Source organism: Hemitrygon akajei, chromosome 23, assembly GCF_048418815.1.
Source record: "Hemitrygon akajei chromosome 23, sHemAka1.3, whole genome shotgun sequence".
Taxonomy (NCBI): Eukaryota; Metazoa; Chordata; class Chondrichthyes; order Myliobatiformes; family Dasyatidae; genus Hemitrygon; species Hemitrygon akajei.
In genome coordinates, this window is record NC_133146.1 from 2,608,791 (window position 1) to 2,624,003 (window position 15,213).

The following is a 15,213-nucleotide window of genomic DNA, read 5'->3' on the forward strand; positions in this document are numbered from 1 at the left end:
GAGGAATTGGGGATCGTATGGAGGTCCAACAGCCCATGGGCCTCCCCCCTGCATATGGTGCCCAAAGCAGCTGGGGGTTGGAGACCATGCGGCGACAACCGCAGACTGAACGAGGTTACAACTCCAGACCGCTACCCCGTGCCGCATATACAGGACTTTGCAGCAGACCTGCACGGGGCAAGAATATTTTCCAAAGTAGACCTCGTCCGGGGATACCATCAAATCCCAGTGCACCCTGAAGACATCCCAAAAACAGCACTTATCACCCCGTTCGGCCTGCTCGAGTTCTTCCGAATGCTACACAGATGTTCCAGCGGCTAATGGATGCAGTGGGACACGACCTGGACTTTGCGTTCATCTATTTGGACGACATCCTTATAGCCAGCAGTAGTCGCCAGGAGCATCTGTCGAACCTCCGCCAGCTCTACTCCCACCTGAGTGATTTCGGCCTCATGATCAACCCGGCCAAATGCCAGTTCGGTCTCGATACCATCGACTTCCTGGGCCACAGGATTACCAAAGACGGGGCAACACCTCTGCCCGCCAAGGTAGACGCGATCCGCCACTTTGCCCGGCCCAACACTGTCAAAGGCCTGCAAGAGTTCGTTGGTATGGTGAACTTCTACCACCATTTTCTCCCCTCAGCAGCCCGTATCATACGCCCTTTGTACACCCTGATGTCGGGTAAAGGCAAAGACATTACTTGGGACGAGGAGGCCGCGGCCGCTTTCATTAAAGCCAAGGAAGCCTTGGCAGATGCCACAATGCTGGTGCACCCCAGAACGGACGTTCCGACTGCACTCATGGTGGACGTATCCGACACAGCAGTCAGTGGGGTGCTGGACTCATCGAGGGGCGCTGGCAACCCTTGGCGTTCTTCAGCAAGCACCTACGACCACCCGAACTCAAGTACAGTGCTTTCGAACAGGAGCTGTTGGCACTGTATCTGGCAATCCGGCATTTCAAGTACTTCTTAGAAGGCAGGCTGTTCACCGCGTTCACGAACCACAAACCGTTGACCTTCACGTTCATGAAGGTGTCCGATCCCTGGTCGGCTCGCCAGCAGCAACATCTGTCCTACATCTCTGAGTACACAACGGACATCCAGCATGTCTCAGGAAAGGACAACGTCGTGGCAGACGCACTCTCCAGACCAGCTGTCCAGGCCCTGTCCCTGAGGGTGGACTATGCAGCACTGGCGGAGGCGCAGCAGGCAGACGATGAGATGCCCAGCTACAGGACCGCAGTCTTGGGTTTGCAGCTGCAAGACTTCCTCGGATGCCCAGGTGAGAGGACCCTCCTGTGCGATGTGCCTACCAGCCAACCTTGCCCCATCGTCCCGGCAGCCTGGAGGCGGCGGGTTTTCGACTCCATACACGGTTTGGTGCACCCATCTATCAGGACAACCATCCGGCTGGTCTCCAGCAAGTTCGCGTGGCACGGACTTCGCAAGCAGGTCAGTGAATAGGCCAGAACGTGCGCGCAGTGCCGAACAGCCAAGGTGCAGCAGCACACTAAAGCTCCACCGGAGGTTCAACCACATTCATGTGGATATCGTGGGCCCCCTACCAGTGTCCCGAGGAGCATGGTACCTCCTAACTATGGTAGGCCGGTTCACGAGGTGGCCAGAGGCGGTCCCGCTCACCGACACATCTGCTGATTCCTGCGCCCGAGCACTGATTGCAACCTGGGTAGTACGCTTCGGGGTACCGGCCCACATTACCTCTGACAGAGGCGCCCAGTTCACCTCTAGCCTGTGGTCGGCTGTGGCCAGCCTGTTGGGAACGCAGCTACACCACACTACTGCCTATCACCCTCAGTCAAACGGACTAGTGGAATGCTTCCACCATCACTTGAAGTCGGCTCTCATGGCCCGCCTGAGAAGACCTAACTGGGTGGACGAGCTTCCCTGGGTCCTGCTTGGAATTCACACAGCGCCCAAAGAGGATCTGCACACCTCGTCGGCCGAGTTGGTGTACGGCGCACCCCTGGCCGCCCCGGGAGAGTTCATACCAACCCCAAGGGGGCAAGAGGAAGAACCCACAGCAGTCCTGGACAGACTACGCGAAAGGCTCGGCAACCTGGCCCCCCGTACCGACTTCACAGCATGGACGGACCCCGACCCATGTACCCAAAGACCTGCAGGACTGTAAGTTTGTGTTTGTACGAAGGGGTGGACACCGGGCACCGCTACTACGGCCGTATGAGGGGCCGTTCAAGATGATCAACAACAACGGGTCCACGTACGTTCTGGACATTGGGGGAAGAGAGGAGGTTTTTCACGGTGGACCGACTCAAACTAACCCATGTGGACTTGGCGCAGCCAATCGAGGTTCAGGTACCGCGGCGCAGAGGCAGACCTCCCAAACAGAGGCTGATCCAGACTGTGGACATTGGGGGGTGTATCGCCAGTTCTGGGGGGGGAGGGGGGGGGTGTTATGTGGCGACCCACTTTCTGCGCAGGCGAACCAGCTCACAAATAGCCAGTGGGTGGGGAGAGACTTTGGTAATGCACCTCTCACATCATTTCCGCCCGGAGAGGGCGGGCGCTAGGGATTAAATGCCAGCGCCGCAAAGTTTGAATAAACTGGTCTCGAAACAACTTACCGACTGTGTGTCGTTATTTCAGCGCTGTGTGTAGCACATCACTACAGTGTATTATTATTTTCTTTAGCAAATTACAGAGAAAATTATGTAACATTTTTTGGAAAACTAAAATTTTCTCTTTTCTACTGACACACTAATACAGAAGACAAAAATAAACATCTAAAACAAAATTTATATTATAAAAATCTTGGGTGCCTAAGACTTTTGCACTCTATTGTATATAAGACAATTGGTGGGGCTGTACTTTTGAGTACTGTGTACAGCTTCAGTTGACCTGTTATAGGAATTACGTTAAGTAAAGAATGCAGAAAATATTTACCAGAATGTTCCCCGGACTTGGGGGCTCAGTTATAAGGTGTTGGGGTAAACTAGGGAGTTTATTTCCTGGAACCTAGGAAGTGATCTGATAGATGGTTACTAGATCACGAGGGGCATAAACAGGGTGAAAGCAGAGTCTTTCTCCCCCCCGAGGAAACTATAAACAAGAGGGTATAGACTTAAGATATAAAAGGGGCATCAGGGCAGTTTCTGCACACAAATTGTACACTCTGAGAAAGAGCTGCCAGAAACATCATAGTAGTTTAGTGGTTAGCACAATGCTTTACGGTACTAGTGACACAGGGTTCAATTCCAGCCACTGCCTGGAAGGAGTTTGTACATTCTCCCCGAACTGCACAGGTTTCCTCTGGGTGCTCCAGTTTCCTCCCACAGCCCAAAGGTCTAGCAGTTGGTAGGTTAACTGGTCATTGTAAAATGTCCCATGACTAGGCTAGGATTAAATCAGGGGTTGCTGGACAGCGTGGCAGGAAGGGCCAGAAGAGCCTACTGTATCTCAATAAACAATAAATAAATAGCTGATAAAAACACAAAATGCTGGCAGAACTCAGTAGGCCAGACAGCATCTATGGGAGGAGGTAGTGACTATGTTTCAGGCCGAAACCCTTCATCAGGAGTGAGATGTAAAGCATGGGAAGTATCACGGACATAGGTGGGAAGGGATTGAATAAGGGGAGATAAAACAGAGTCGAGATAGGCAGAAATGAGTTCAGTGGGGCAGGAGCAAGCAGAGACAATGGGTCTGCCTGGACAAGCAGGTTTGTGAATCTTAGGTAGGAGGTAGAAACGGGAAGTGCAGGGTGTGGGAACTATAAGTTTGATGGCCGTGGATGGGAGATCCCCCGAGCTGATGAGATCGGAAATGGTTTGGGAGACAATGGACTGGTGCTCCCTAGTGGGGTCATGGTCCAGGGGTAGATAAGAGGAGGTGTCAGCAAGTTGTCGTCATGCCTCCGCTACGTACAGTCTGTATGGATGAGCTGGGCTGAAGAGCATTTTTCTATTCTCTATCACTATGATTGAGACATCATCGTTATTGAAACACAAAGCCTAAAACAATTTGCACTATTCAACAACAAACATAAACAGTAAAGTTATTCATCTTCCTTCCAATAAAAATCTGAGTGCTTTAGCAGTCTACTACAGGTACGTCGGAGTTTGTGGTTAACTTCACACTCAAATGAGGCAAATACTTAATAGAAACAACATGGACCAAATGCAATTGAGCTTGTATTCCACAATTTAGCTATAAAAGAGAAGTATTATCCAAAATACAATTACCAAGTACAAACTGTATTCTACAATTCTGCTCTATGTTAGTTTCAGCAGAGCTTTACTGAAATTAACGAGACTTACTTTTCCTGTTGCACCTCGAAGTAGCTGCTGTTTCTTTTCCAACTCTTCTCGTTTTGCTGCCAATGCTTGCTGTTCAGCATTTTCTTCCCGCCATAGGTAGCTAATGAATAAAAAGCACCTGGTGTAAAAAATGTTGATACAGTCCCAAAATATATTTTGCTATATTCTCAGACCATGGTCCAAACACTTCTCAACCTCTATAAATTACATAGTATTGTTACTAGAAAGACAATCCCGAGAAAGCAAGAACAAAATTCACCACCGCAGCTTTGAAATTTTAATCAAGAATAGGAAATAAAAATATTGTATTAAAGTAGCAAACACAAAGTGCCAGAGGAACTCAGCAAATCAGACAGGATTTACGGAGAGAAATTAACAGTCAACATTTCAGGCTGATACCCTTCACCAGGATTCCTTGAAACGTTGACTGTTCATTTGTCTCCCTAAATGCTGCCTGACCTGCTGAGTTCCTCCAGCATTTTCTGTTTATTCTTCTGGATTTCTGGCATCTGCTGAACCTCGTGTTTGTATGAAAGTAAAGTTGATTTATGAAGCTATTAGATTTTAAAACCCATCGATTCTCCAAGTCCTCATGAAGGGTCTCAGCCCATAACATCAACTGTTTATTCCCATCCATAGATGCTGCCTGGCCTGCAGAACTCGTCCTGCACATTGTGTGTATTGCTCTGGATTTCCAGCATCAGCAGTACCTTTTGTGTCAATTCCCCAATAATCTTTCAAAAAAGAAGTCTACCATCTTTGAATTGATATTTAAGGTAAATCATATTCAACATTCTTTAATTAAAAGTTAAGTTTTTCAGTGGTCCAGCAGGCTACCTAATTCTACCTTCTTACTTCAGTGTAATTCACTGTGGCCACTACACATTCCAATAATGATGCAAAACAAGCTATCAAGTTTATGTCAAACAAAAAAATCTGCAGATGCTGGAAATCCAAAGCAACACATACAAAGTGCTGAAGGACCTCAGCAGGTCAGACAGCATCTATGGAAAAGAGTGAACAGTTGATGCTTCGGACCAAAACCCTTCTTCAAGACTTCTTCTGTTATGCATAACTAAAGTGAATTAATGGGGTGTAATATTTATATAGAACAACTTTAAATGTTTCTGAGAAGTGTAAGTAATGTGGAACTTGCAGTCCAAACACTATTCATTGTTTAAAATCATCACAATTTATTGTTTTTAACTTACTTCCTCTCACTTTGTAGCTCATCCTTTCTGTTTTTTACTTCGTAGTACTTCTTGTCGAGCTCCTCCACTCGCGATTTCATTTCAGCCAGATCTTGATCAAGTTTCTAATAATGAAAATATCTTCAATTTATCAGTGTTTTTAATCCTAAAATGCTTAATTATTCCTGACCAATGAGTGATGGATTTTTTAAAATATTTATTATAATCACTATATCTGCCCATTGATAATTTAGCTCTGTTCTGGAGGGTGTCAAGATATGATTAGACATGCAAATCCCCCAGCACAGTATCTTGGGGAGTAGTGAGGGAGTCATAAGCAGATGAAGGAAGTGTTTCATCAAAAATGCCTATTGAATTATAGCTGATACAACACCAGGACTTTTCTGCATCTTCTAAGCACAATGGACTACACTTAAGATAAACAATAGCTAACATTTAATGACTTAGTCCTAGAGGGAAAACTTAAGCTGAATTAATTGTCCAGAGGCCACATGCCAAGGGGGCTAGTTTAAAATGTATACACCAGTAAAATATAGTGTGGTCAGAAACGACTGACATTCTTTTTAATTTACAAATGTTAATTAAAGCAAGATATGCAAAGAGTACCATGCAGTCTTGAAGAATTTCCCCCGAGAGCATAATATTGAAGTACCAGCCTTCTTCATGTACCCAGGTTTTTGCACTGGAGTGTGCACCCAAAACCTGACTTAGTTGAAACTGTTACCACTGATCAAAGCTGACAAGACTTAATTTTGTTTATGATTCTAATCATTTTTCACATTCAAATCCATCTTCTGGCCACTAATACAAGTCTTCTACAGGGAGTTTCCTCAATTTAAAAGGAATTATTGCCAAAGCCACAATGCAAAAATGGAAGATACCTCAATCCTTAAGTGATATTAATTACTTACACTGTACTGTTCTAAATTTTTCTCTTTATTGGCTTCTGTATCCTCTAGGTCTTTGGTAATTGCAGCAATTTGTCGTTTTTTATCATTGATAGCTTGATCAAGTGACCTCAGCTCTTTCTTGATCCATTTATCTCTTTCCTCTTTTGATGTAAACTGACTTCCTCGACCCTGTTTGGCATACAAGTCTGTTCTTTCCTGGGTAGCTTGTGCCAACCTAAGAAAATGAAAACAAATTGAATACAAACGAAAAGATTACCAGGACTTCTAATAGTTCTCTCTCAGTATTTCACATCAGATCTTTATACACAAAAGATGGTGCTTTCAAAATAATTTCCTAAATTTATTTCCTCAATAAATTGCTAGAGGGCCTCTTTCTGTTTCTCCTTCAAATTCTATTCCAAACAGAAATATTGACAGATTTGATTTAGTAAATTAATGTTGGCAGAACACTTCAGACAACTCCAAGATGTATTTCACAGAAAATAACCAAATATTCAAAGCTCTTTAAATTGCAGTGAGCTAAACTATTCTGATCCCATTATCAAGTTAACTTAAAGTATGGTGATCAAACCTCACAGAAAATTAAATGCAAGTTCAAATTATTTTACATGTTCGAATTACAATAGATAGCAAGGCTGAGAATGGATTCTTAACTATCAAAAAATGAGCATCCAGCACAATATGTGAAAGACAGAATATTCAGTGCAAACACCAATACTGATCAGAAAGAGTAAACAAACAAGGCATGCAGATGATATATTTTTCTTTCCCACTTACCAATGTAAAATAAACAAAGTGGAAGCAATAAAAGATTTAATTGACAAACACAAATGGGCCATGACCTGAAATGTATATTATAGTCTAATACTTCTTAATCAAAATATGCTTCACTTGAATTTTACACAACTTTAAACACTAATATATAACTTTGTCTTACTACACTGTATTCCTTGTGGTGCCAGGTTAAAGGACGTCTCAGAATGCGTCCACAGCTTTTTGGAGTGGGAAGTAGAGCAGCAGATGTCTTGGTCCATATTGGTACCAATAGCATAGGACAAAAAAGCAAAGGGGCCCTGACGAGAGAAATTAAGAGAACTAGGCAGAAGGCTGAGAAACAGGACCTCCCAGATAGTAATTTCAATGAGGGTAGAAAGAGATATTTTGGCAGATAAATGTGTGGCTGAAAGCTGGTGTAGCTGGCAGGGCTTCAGGTTCATGGATCACTGGGATCTCTACTAAGGGAGGTATGACCTGTACAAAAGGGACGGGTTGTACCTGAACCCAAGGGAACCAATATTCTCACAGGCAGGTTTGTTGCAGCTGTTGGGGAGGATTCGTACTAATTTGTCAGGGGGATAGGAACCGCTGTGAAGGGACTCGAGATAGGACAGATGGTAAAAATGCAAAGATAGCGTGCAGTCAGACTGTCAGGAAGGGCAGGTTTAAATTACAGCCAGCAGGGCAAGTATTAGTGCATTAAGGATACAGAATCAAAAAGGGTAGCAAATACATTACTCAAAGTGTTATATCTCAATGGATGGAGTATAAGAAATAAAGAGGATGATCTTGTTGCACTTTTACAGATTGTCAGGTATGATGTTGTGGCCACCACTGAATCATGGCTGAAGGATGGTTGTAGCTGAGAGCTAAATGTCCAAGATTACACATTCTATCAGAGGGATAGGAAGGCAGGTAGAGGGGGTAGCGTGGCTCTGCTGATAAAGATTGGCATCAAATCAGTAGAAAGATGTGACATAGGACAAGAAGATGCTGAATCCTTATGGTTTGAGTTCAGAAACTGCAAGTGTAAGAGGACCCTGGTTGCTGTTACATACAGGCCTCCAAACAGCAGCTAAGAAGTGGACTACAGATTACAACAAGAATTAGAAGAGTCATGTCAAAAGGGCAATGTTATGATAGTCATGGGAAATTTCAACAAGTACGTCGATTGGGAAAATCAGACTGGTAATGGATCTCAAGAAAATGAATTTGTTGAATGCCCACGAGATGGCTTTTTAGAGCAGTTTGTTGTTGAGCCTACCAGGGGATCAGCTATACTGGATTGGGTGTTATATAACAAACTGGAGGTGATTAGGGAGCTTAAGATAGGGAGAAATTAAAGTCTGACGTAGCAGTATTTCAGTGGAGTAAAGGAAATTACAGTGGTATGAGGGAGGAGTTGACCAAAGTAAATTGGAAGGAGATACTGGCAGGGGTGACAGCAGGGCAGCAATGTCTGAGTTCTGGGAAAAACGAGGAAGGTGCAGGATAGATTAAAAAAAACATAGAAAACCTACAAGACAATACAGGCCCTTCAGCCCACAAAGCTGTGCCGAACATGTCCTTACCTTAGAACTACCTAGGCTTACCCATAGCCCTCTATTTTTCTAAGCTCCAAGTATCCATCCATCTTTTAAGAAGTCTCTTAAAAGACCCTGTCATTTCTGCCTCCACCACCGCCACTGGCACCCATTCCACGCACTCACCTCTCTCTGCATAAAAAAACTCCTCTGTACCTACTTCCAAGCACCTTAAAACTATGCCCTCTCGTGCTAGCCATTTCAGTCCTGGGAAAAAGCCTCTGACTATCCACATGATCAACGTCTCTCATCATTTTATACACCTCTGTCAGGTCCCCTCTCATCCTCCGTCGCTCCAAGGAGAAAAGGCTGAGTTCACTCAACTTATTCTCATAAGGCATGCTCCCCAATCCAGATGTATTCCAAAAACAAAGAAATACTAAATACTCAGTGGCAAAGCAGTACAACAGTGGCTGACAAGGGCAGTCAAAGCAAAAGTAAAAGCAAGAGAGGGCATACAACAAAGCAAAAATTAGCGGGATGATAGAAGATAGGGAAGCTTTAAAAACCTCCAGAAAGCAAGTAAAAGAATCATTAGGAGGGAAAAGATGAAATATGAAAGCAAGTTAGCAAACAATATCAAAGTGGATAATAAAAGCTTTTTAAAGTATGAAAATAAGAGATATTGGACCACTAGAAAAGGAGGCCACATAAATAATAACGGGGGACAAACAGAGGCAAATGAACTAAACAAGTATCTTATATCAGTCTTCACTGTGGAATACAATAGAAGTGTGCCAGATGTTGAAGGGAGTGAAGGAAGAGAAGTGAGTGCAGTTACTATTATAAGGGAGAAGGTACTCTACGGATACACAAGTCATCCAAACCAGATGGGTTCTGAAAGAAGTAGCAGTAGAGCTTGTGGAGGCATTAGTAATGACCTTTCAAAAATCGTTTGACTTGGGCATGGTGCCAGAGGACTGGAAAATTGCAAATTTTACTCTACTCTAAGAAATGAGAAAGACAGCAAAAAGGAAATTATAGACCAATTAGCCTGACCTCAGTGGTTGCGAAGATGTTGGAGTCAATTCTTAAAAGATGAACTTATGGTATTCTTAGTGACACAGGACAAGATCGGACAAAACAGCATGATTTCCTTAAGGGAAAATCTTGCTTGACAAACCTGTTGGAATTCTTTGAGGAGATTACAAGTAGGATAGATAAAAGGAATGCAGCGGATGTTGCATATTTGGACTTTCAGAAGACCTTTGACAAGGTGCCACACATGAGGTTGCTTACCAAGTTAAGAGCTCATGGTAATACAGGAAAGTCACTAGCATGGTTAACGCACTGGTTGATTGGTAGGAGGCAGTGAGTGTAAAACAAATATGCTTTTTGTATTATTTATTTAATTGGGTTCTCTTTATCTAGTTTTAGGACTTGCATGAAAATCTGATCACATTTTAGGTCATACATGCAGAAACAGAGAAAATTCTACAGAGTTCACAAACTTTCTAGCACCACTGTATTTCAGCAGATTCCACTCATCAACCCTTGGCCTAAGAAAAACAAGTCAAAACAAAGACCTTCATTTGCTTGCAATGAATTGCGGGAAAAGCTAAAAGAAGCTAGAAAATGGTCATTTCTATATTACCATGACACTTGGCCTGAAAATTCCATAGATCGTGATTTTGGTCATTTTGCCGTGAAAACTTGTGGGGCTTGGAAATGAAATTAATCCATAAATTATGAAATATATCAAAATTGCATGAGGGTTACCGATGCATTTATTTAAATAGGTAGGTGGCTATCAACAGGCTATTAAAACATGGCAATGCACTGTAAGCATCCAAATCCCACCCTGATTGCTGAGCAGTGACCCCTGCTGGAAAACACAATATGGCCAAGGAAAGGGCCAAGTTAAGCATTCCCCACAACAAATAAAAGACCCATCTACCGCCCTTGAAGTAAAAAAAAACATGCAAAGGCCAGCTCTGTACTAAACTCCATCAAGATCACTATTTCAGATGGTGCTTGCAGCTGTCCCTAGGTTACAAATGCTTGACTTATGGACAACCCTGCATACAAGTTCCCCTTTCTCCCATCTTTTATTAATTGTTCTTTCTTATTGTTCTATTCAGTTTTATGTGCTTTGCTGCCATTCACTGCAATACAATGGAAGTTACCACAGTTACTATGTTACCACAGAGTAAATTTTGTGGTTTCTGACTTAACAAACATATTTAACATGGGTGTCGGCAAAAACAGAGCCTGTTCTTTACCAGGGAAAGCCAGTATTTCAAACCATTTTCCACAAACCTTGCTATACCATTTTCTTCTTTTTCTTTAACAGCACTGAATTTTGGTTCTGTTTCTGCAAGCTCTTTTTGCTTCTCTTCAATTTTTTCTAGCAATTTTTGCCTTTCCTTCAAAAGACGCTTCTACAAGAACAGAGAAAATACTTATATAAACACACTGCATTTTATTTTAATCCCTGCCTCTATCGTATCAAACTAGACAGTTTATGGGGCAAATACTATGCATACCATTTGACATACTGAAAATAATCAACCGGAAATTTGCAGACCAAGTTCACAACATGATTTCCATGGGTTGAGGCAGTGCAGCAAGTAGAGGTATTAGAGGATTTATATGCACGTTTATATCTGTGCAGCAGTTCAATTAGTTATAAAATAATGCTGGAAATATCTCCTCTATTCATAGCTTAGATGTAGTTAGCTTTACTTAAAGTACTGTTTAAACCTAACAGCTGAAATTTATAATCATCATGTACAAGCATACTGCAAAGCAGACACAGTATCAGTTATTCAAATACCATCTGCAGATGACAATTGTTTTTAATGGAAAAGATAATTCAGTATTTTTTGATAGAGCTACTTGATTGATACGTGCACTAAATGAATAACATGGTCCAATTCCAAACAATATTTAAGACAAATTTACTTCATTAGAACAATCAACAGCTGTTGATGTACATTACAATAAATCTTCCATACAGTATATACATATTACATACAAATCTTTCACCCAAATCACTTACACCTTTCAAGTGGAATGATTAATACTCACCATTTTGTACAATGAATTACATAAAAAGGGTAGAAAGATAGAACACTAAAGAATGGTATCTACTTATGCATCATTAGACTGTTAGAAATAACTTGCATTCATCAAGAGGACCGTAAAGCTCTCCACTTCTTTCTTGACAACAGACTTAACCCTGCCCATTTACCTCCTCCCTCACCTTCATTCAGAAACACAGACAGTCCTTCAGGTTCACTTGTGAATCTGATGGGCTGACTACGCCATCCAGAGCTCCCATTGCGGCCTCCTCTACACTGGTGAGACCCAACATAAATTGGGGGTATGCTTTGTGAAGGATCTCCAATCCACCTGCAAAAAGTGGAGTTTCCCGATGGCCAATCATATTAATTCTGATCTCCATTCTACTTCAAGCATGTTGGCACATGACCTCTTCTGTCCTGATGCTGCCACTCTCAGGATGGAGAAGCAACACCTCATATTCTGTCTAGGTGGCCTCCAACCTGAAGGCATAAACATAAATTTTTCCTTCCAGTAGTTTTTTTTTCTCTCATCCCCTTCCTTCTTCTATTCCCCACTCTGGCCTCTTGTCTCTGCTCACCTGCCTATCACTTCCTTCTGGTGCCAGCCCTCCTTCCCTTGATTCCGTGGTCCACTCTCCTAACCTATAATATTCTTTATAGTATAATACAAATAGAAGGGTTGTGTGTGGTGGTAGTAATCTTCTGAGGTGTGTCTATTTCAATGCGAGGAGTATTGTGGGGAAGGCTGACGAGCTGAGGGCATGGATTGACACGTGGAATTATGACATTATAACCATTAGTGAAACTTGGCTACAGGAGGGGCAGGACTGGCAGCTTAATGTTCCAGGGTTCCAATGTTTCAGACATGATAGAGGCAGAGGGATTGGGGGGTGGGGGGTGGCATTGCTAGTCAGGGAAAATGTTACAGCAGTGCTCAGGCAGGACAGATTAGAGGGCTTGTCTACCAAGGTCATATGGGTGGAGCTGAGAAACAGGAAAGGTATGACCACATTAATAGGGTTGTATTATAGACCACCCAATAGTCAGCGAGAATTGAAGGAGCAAACCTGCAGAGAGATAGCAGACAACTGCAGGAAACATAAAGTTGTGATAGTAGGGGATATTAATTTTCCATGTATTGATTCGGACTCCAATACTGCTAAAGGTCTAGATAGGTTAAAGTTTGTAAAATGTGTCCAGGAAAGTTTTCTAAATCAATATATAAAGGTAGCAACTAGAGAGGATGCAATATTAGATCTATTAGGCAACGAGTTAGAGGACAGGTGACGGAAGTGTGTGTAGGGGAACACTTTGGTTCCAGTGATCATAATACCAATAGTTTCAACTTGATCATGGATAAAGATAGATCTGGTCATTGGGTTGAAGTTCTAAACTGGAAAAAGGCCAAATTTGAAGAAATGAGAAAGGATCTATAAAGCATGGATTGGGACAGGTTGTTCTCTGGCAAGGATGTCATTGGTAAGTGGGAGGCTTGAGAGTGCAGAGTTTGTATGTTCCTGTCAGGGTTAAAGGCAAAGTGAATAAGAATAAGGAATCTTGGTTCTTGAGGGATAGTGGAACTCTGATAAGGAAGAAGAGAGAGATGAATAACATGTATAGGCAACAGGGAGCAAATAAGATAAGAGTATAAAAAGAGTAAGAAATCAGGAGGGCTAAAAGAAGACATGAGGTTGCTTTGGCAGTAAGGGTGAAGGATAATCTTAAGAGCTTCTATAGGTATGTTAAGAGCAAAAGGATAGTAAGGGATAAAATTGGTCCTCTTGAAGATCAGAGTGGTCAGCTATGTATGGAGCCAAAAGAAATGGGAGAGATATTAAATGGGTTTTTTGTATCTGTATTTACTAAGGAAACTGGAATGGAGTCTATGGAAACAAGGCAAACAAGTTGCGAGTTCATGGAACCTACACAGATTGAAGAGGAGGAGGTGCTTGCTATCTTGAGGAAAATCGAAGTAGATGAATCCCAAGGACCTGACAGGGTATTCCCTCGGACGTTGAAGGAGACTAGTTTTGTAATTGCAGGGGCCCTGGCAGATATATTTAAAATGGCGGTATCTACAGGTGAGTTGCTGGAGGATTGGAGGATAGCTCATGTTGTTCCGTTGTTTAAAAAAGGCTCTAAAACTAATCCAGGAAATTACAGGCCAGTAAGTTTGACGTCGGTAGTAGGTAAATTATTGGAAGGAGTACTAACAGATAGGATCTACATGTATTTGGACAGACAGGGACTTATTAGGGAGAATCAACACGACTTTCTGCATGGTAGGTAGGTCATGTTTAACAAACCTATTAGAGTTTTTCAAGGAGGTTACAAGGAAAGTGGATGAAGGGAAGGGAGTGGATGATGTCTACATGGACTTCAGTAAGGCCTTTGACAAAGTCCCACATGAGAGGTTAGTTAGGAAGATTCAGTCGCTAGGTATACACGGTGAGGTAAATTGGATTAGACATTGGCTCAATGGGAGAAGTCAGAGAGTGGTAGTGGAGGATTGCTTCTCTGAGTGGAGGCCTGTGACTAGTGGTGTGCCACAGGGATCAGTGCTGGGTCCATTGTTATTTGTCATCTATATCAATGATCTGGATGATAATGTGGTAAATTGGATCAGCAAATTTGCTGATACAAAGATTGGAGGTGTAGTGGACAGTGAGGAAGGTTTGAAAGCTTGCAGAGGGATCTGGACCAGCTGGAAAAATGGCAGATGGAGTTTAATACAGACAAGTGTGAGGTATTGCACTTTGGAAGGAAAAACCAAGGTAGAACATACAAGGTAAATGGTAGGGCACTGAGGAGCGCAGTAGAACAGAGGGATCTAGAAATAAAGGTACAAAATTCCCTAAAAGTGGCATCACAGGTAGATAGGGTAGTAAAGAAAGCTTTTGGTACATTGGCCCTTATAAATTAAAGTATTGAGTATAAGAGTTGGAATGTTACGGTGAGGTTGTATAAGGCATTGGTGAGGCTGAATTTGGAGAACTGTGTGCAGTTTTGGTCACCGAATTATAGGAAGGATATTAATAAGGTTGAAAGAGTGCAGAGGTTTACAAGGATGTTGCTGGACTTGTGAAACTGAGTTACCGAGAAAGGTTGACTAGGTTAGGACGTTATTCCCTGGAGCGTAGAAGAATGAGGGGAGACTTGATAGAGGTGTATAAAATTATGACGGGTATAGATTTCCATTGAGGCTAGGGGAGAAAAATACCAGAGGACATGGGTTAAGGGTGAAGGGGGAAAAGCTTAAAGAGAACATTGGGGGGGGGGGGGGGGGGGGGGCTTCTTCACACAGAGAGTGGTGGGAGTGTGGAATGAGCTGCCAGATGAAATGGTAAATGTGGGATCACTTTTAACATTTAAGAAAAACTTGGGACAGGTACATGGATGAGAGGTG

General features: G+C 42.8%; 1 protein-coding gene across 1 annotated transcript in view; it reads right to left on the reverse strand.

Moving 5' to 3' along the window:
- The window catches only part of smc3 (structural maintenance of chromosomes 3), a 122,323-nt gene that overhangs the window by 75,763 nt on the left and 31,347 nt on the right, over positions 1-15,213 (reverse strand). Inside the window, exons 12-15 of the mRNA XM_073026853.1 lie at positions 11,041-11,162; positions 6,422-6,635; positions 5,511-5,614; positions 4,300-4,399 (exon numbers count right to left, since the gene is read on the reverse strand). Of these exons, the coding sequence (XP_072882954.1) occupies positions 4,300-4,399; positions 5,511-5,614; positions 6,422-6,635; positions 11,041-11,162 (540 nt within the window). The remainder of the gene's footprint in view (positions 1-4,299; positions 4,400-5,510; positions 5,615-6,421; positions 6,636-11,040; positions 11,163-15,213) is intronic.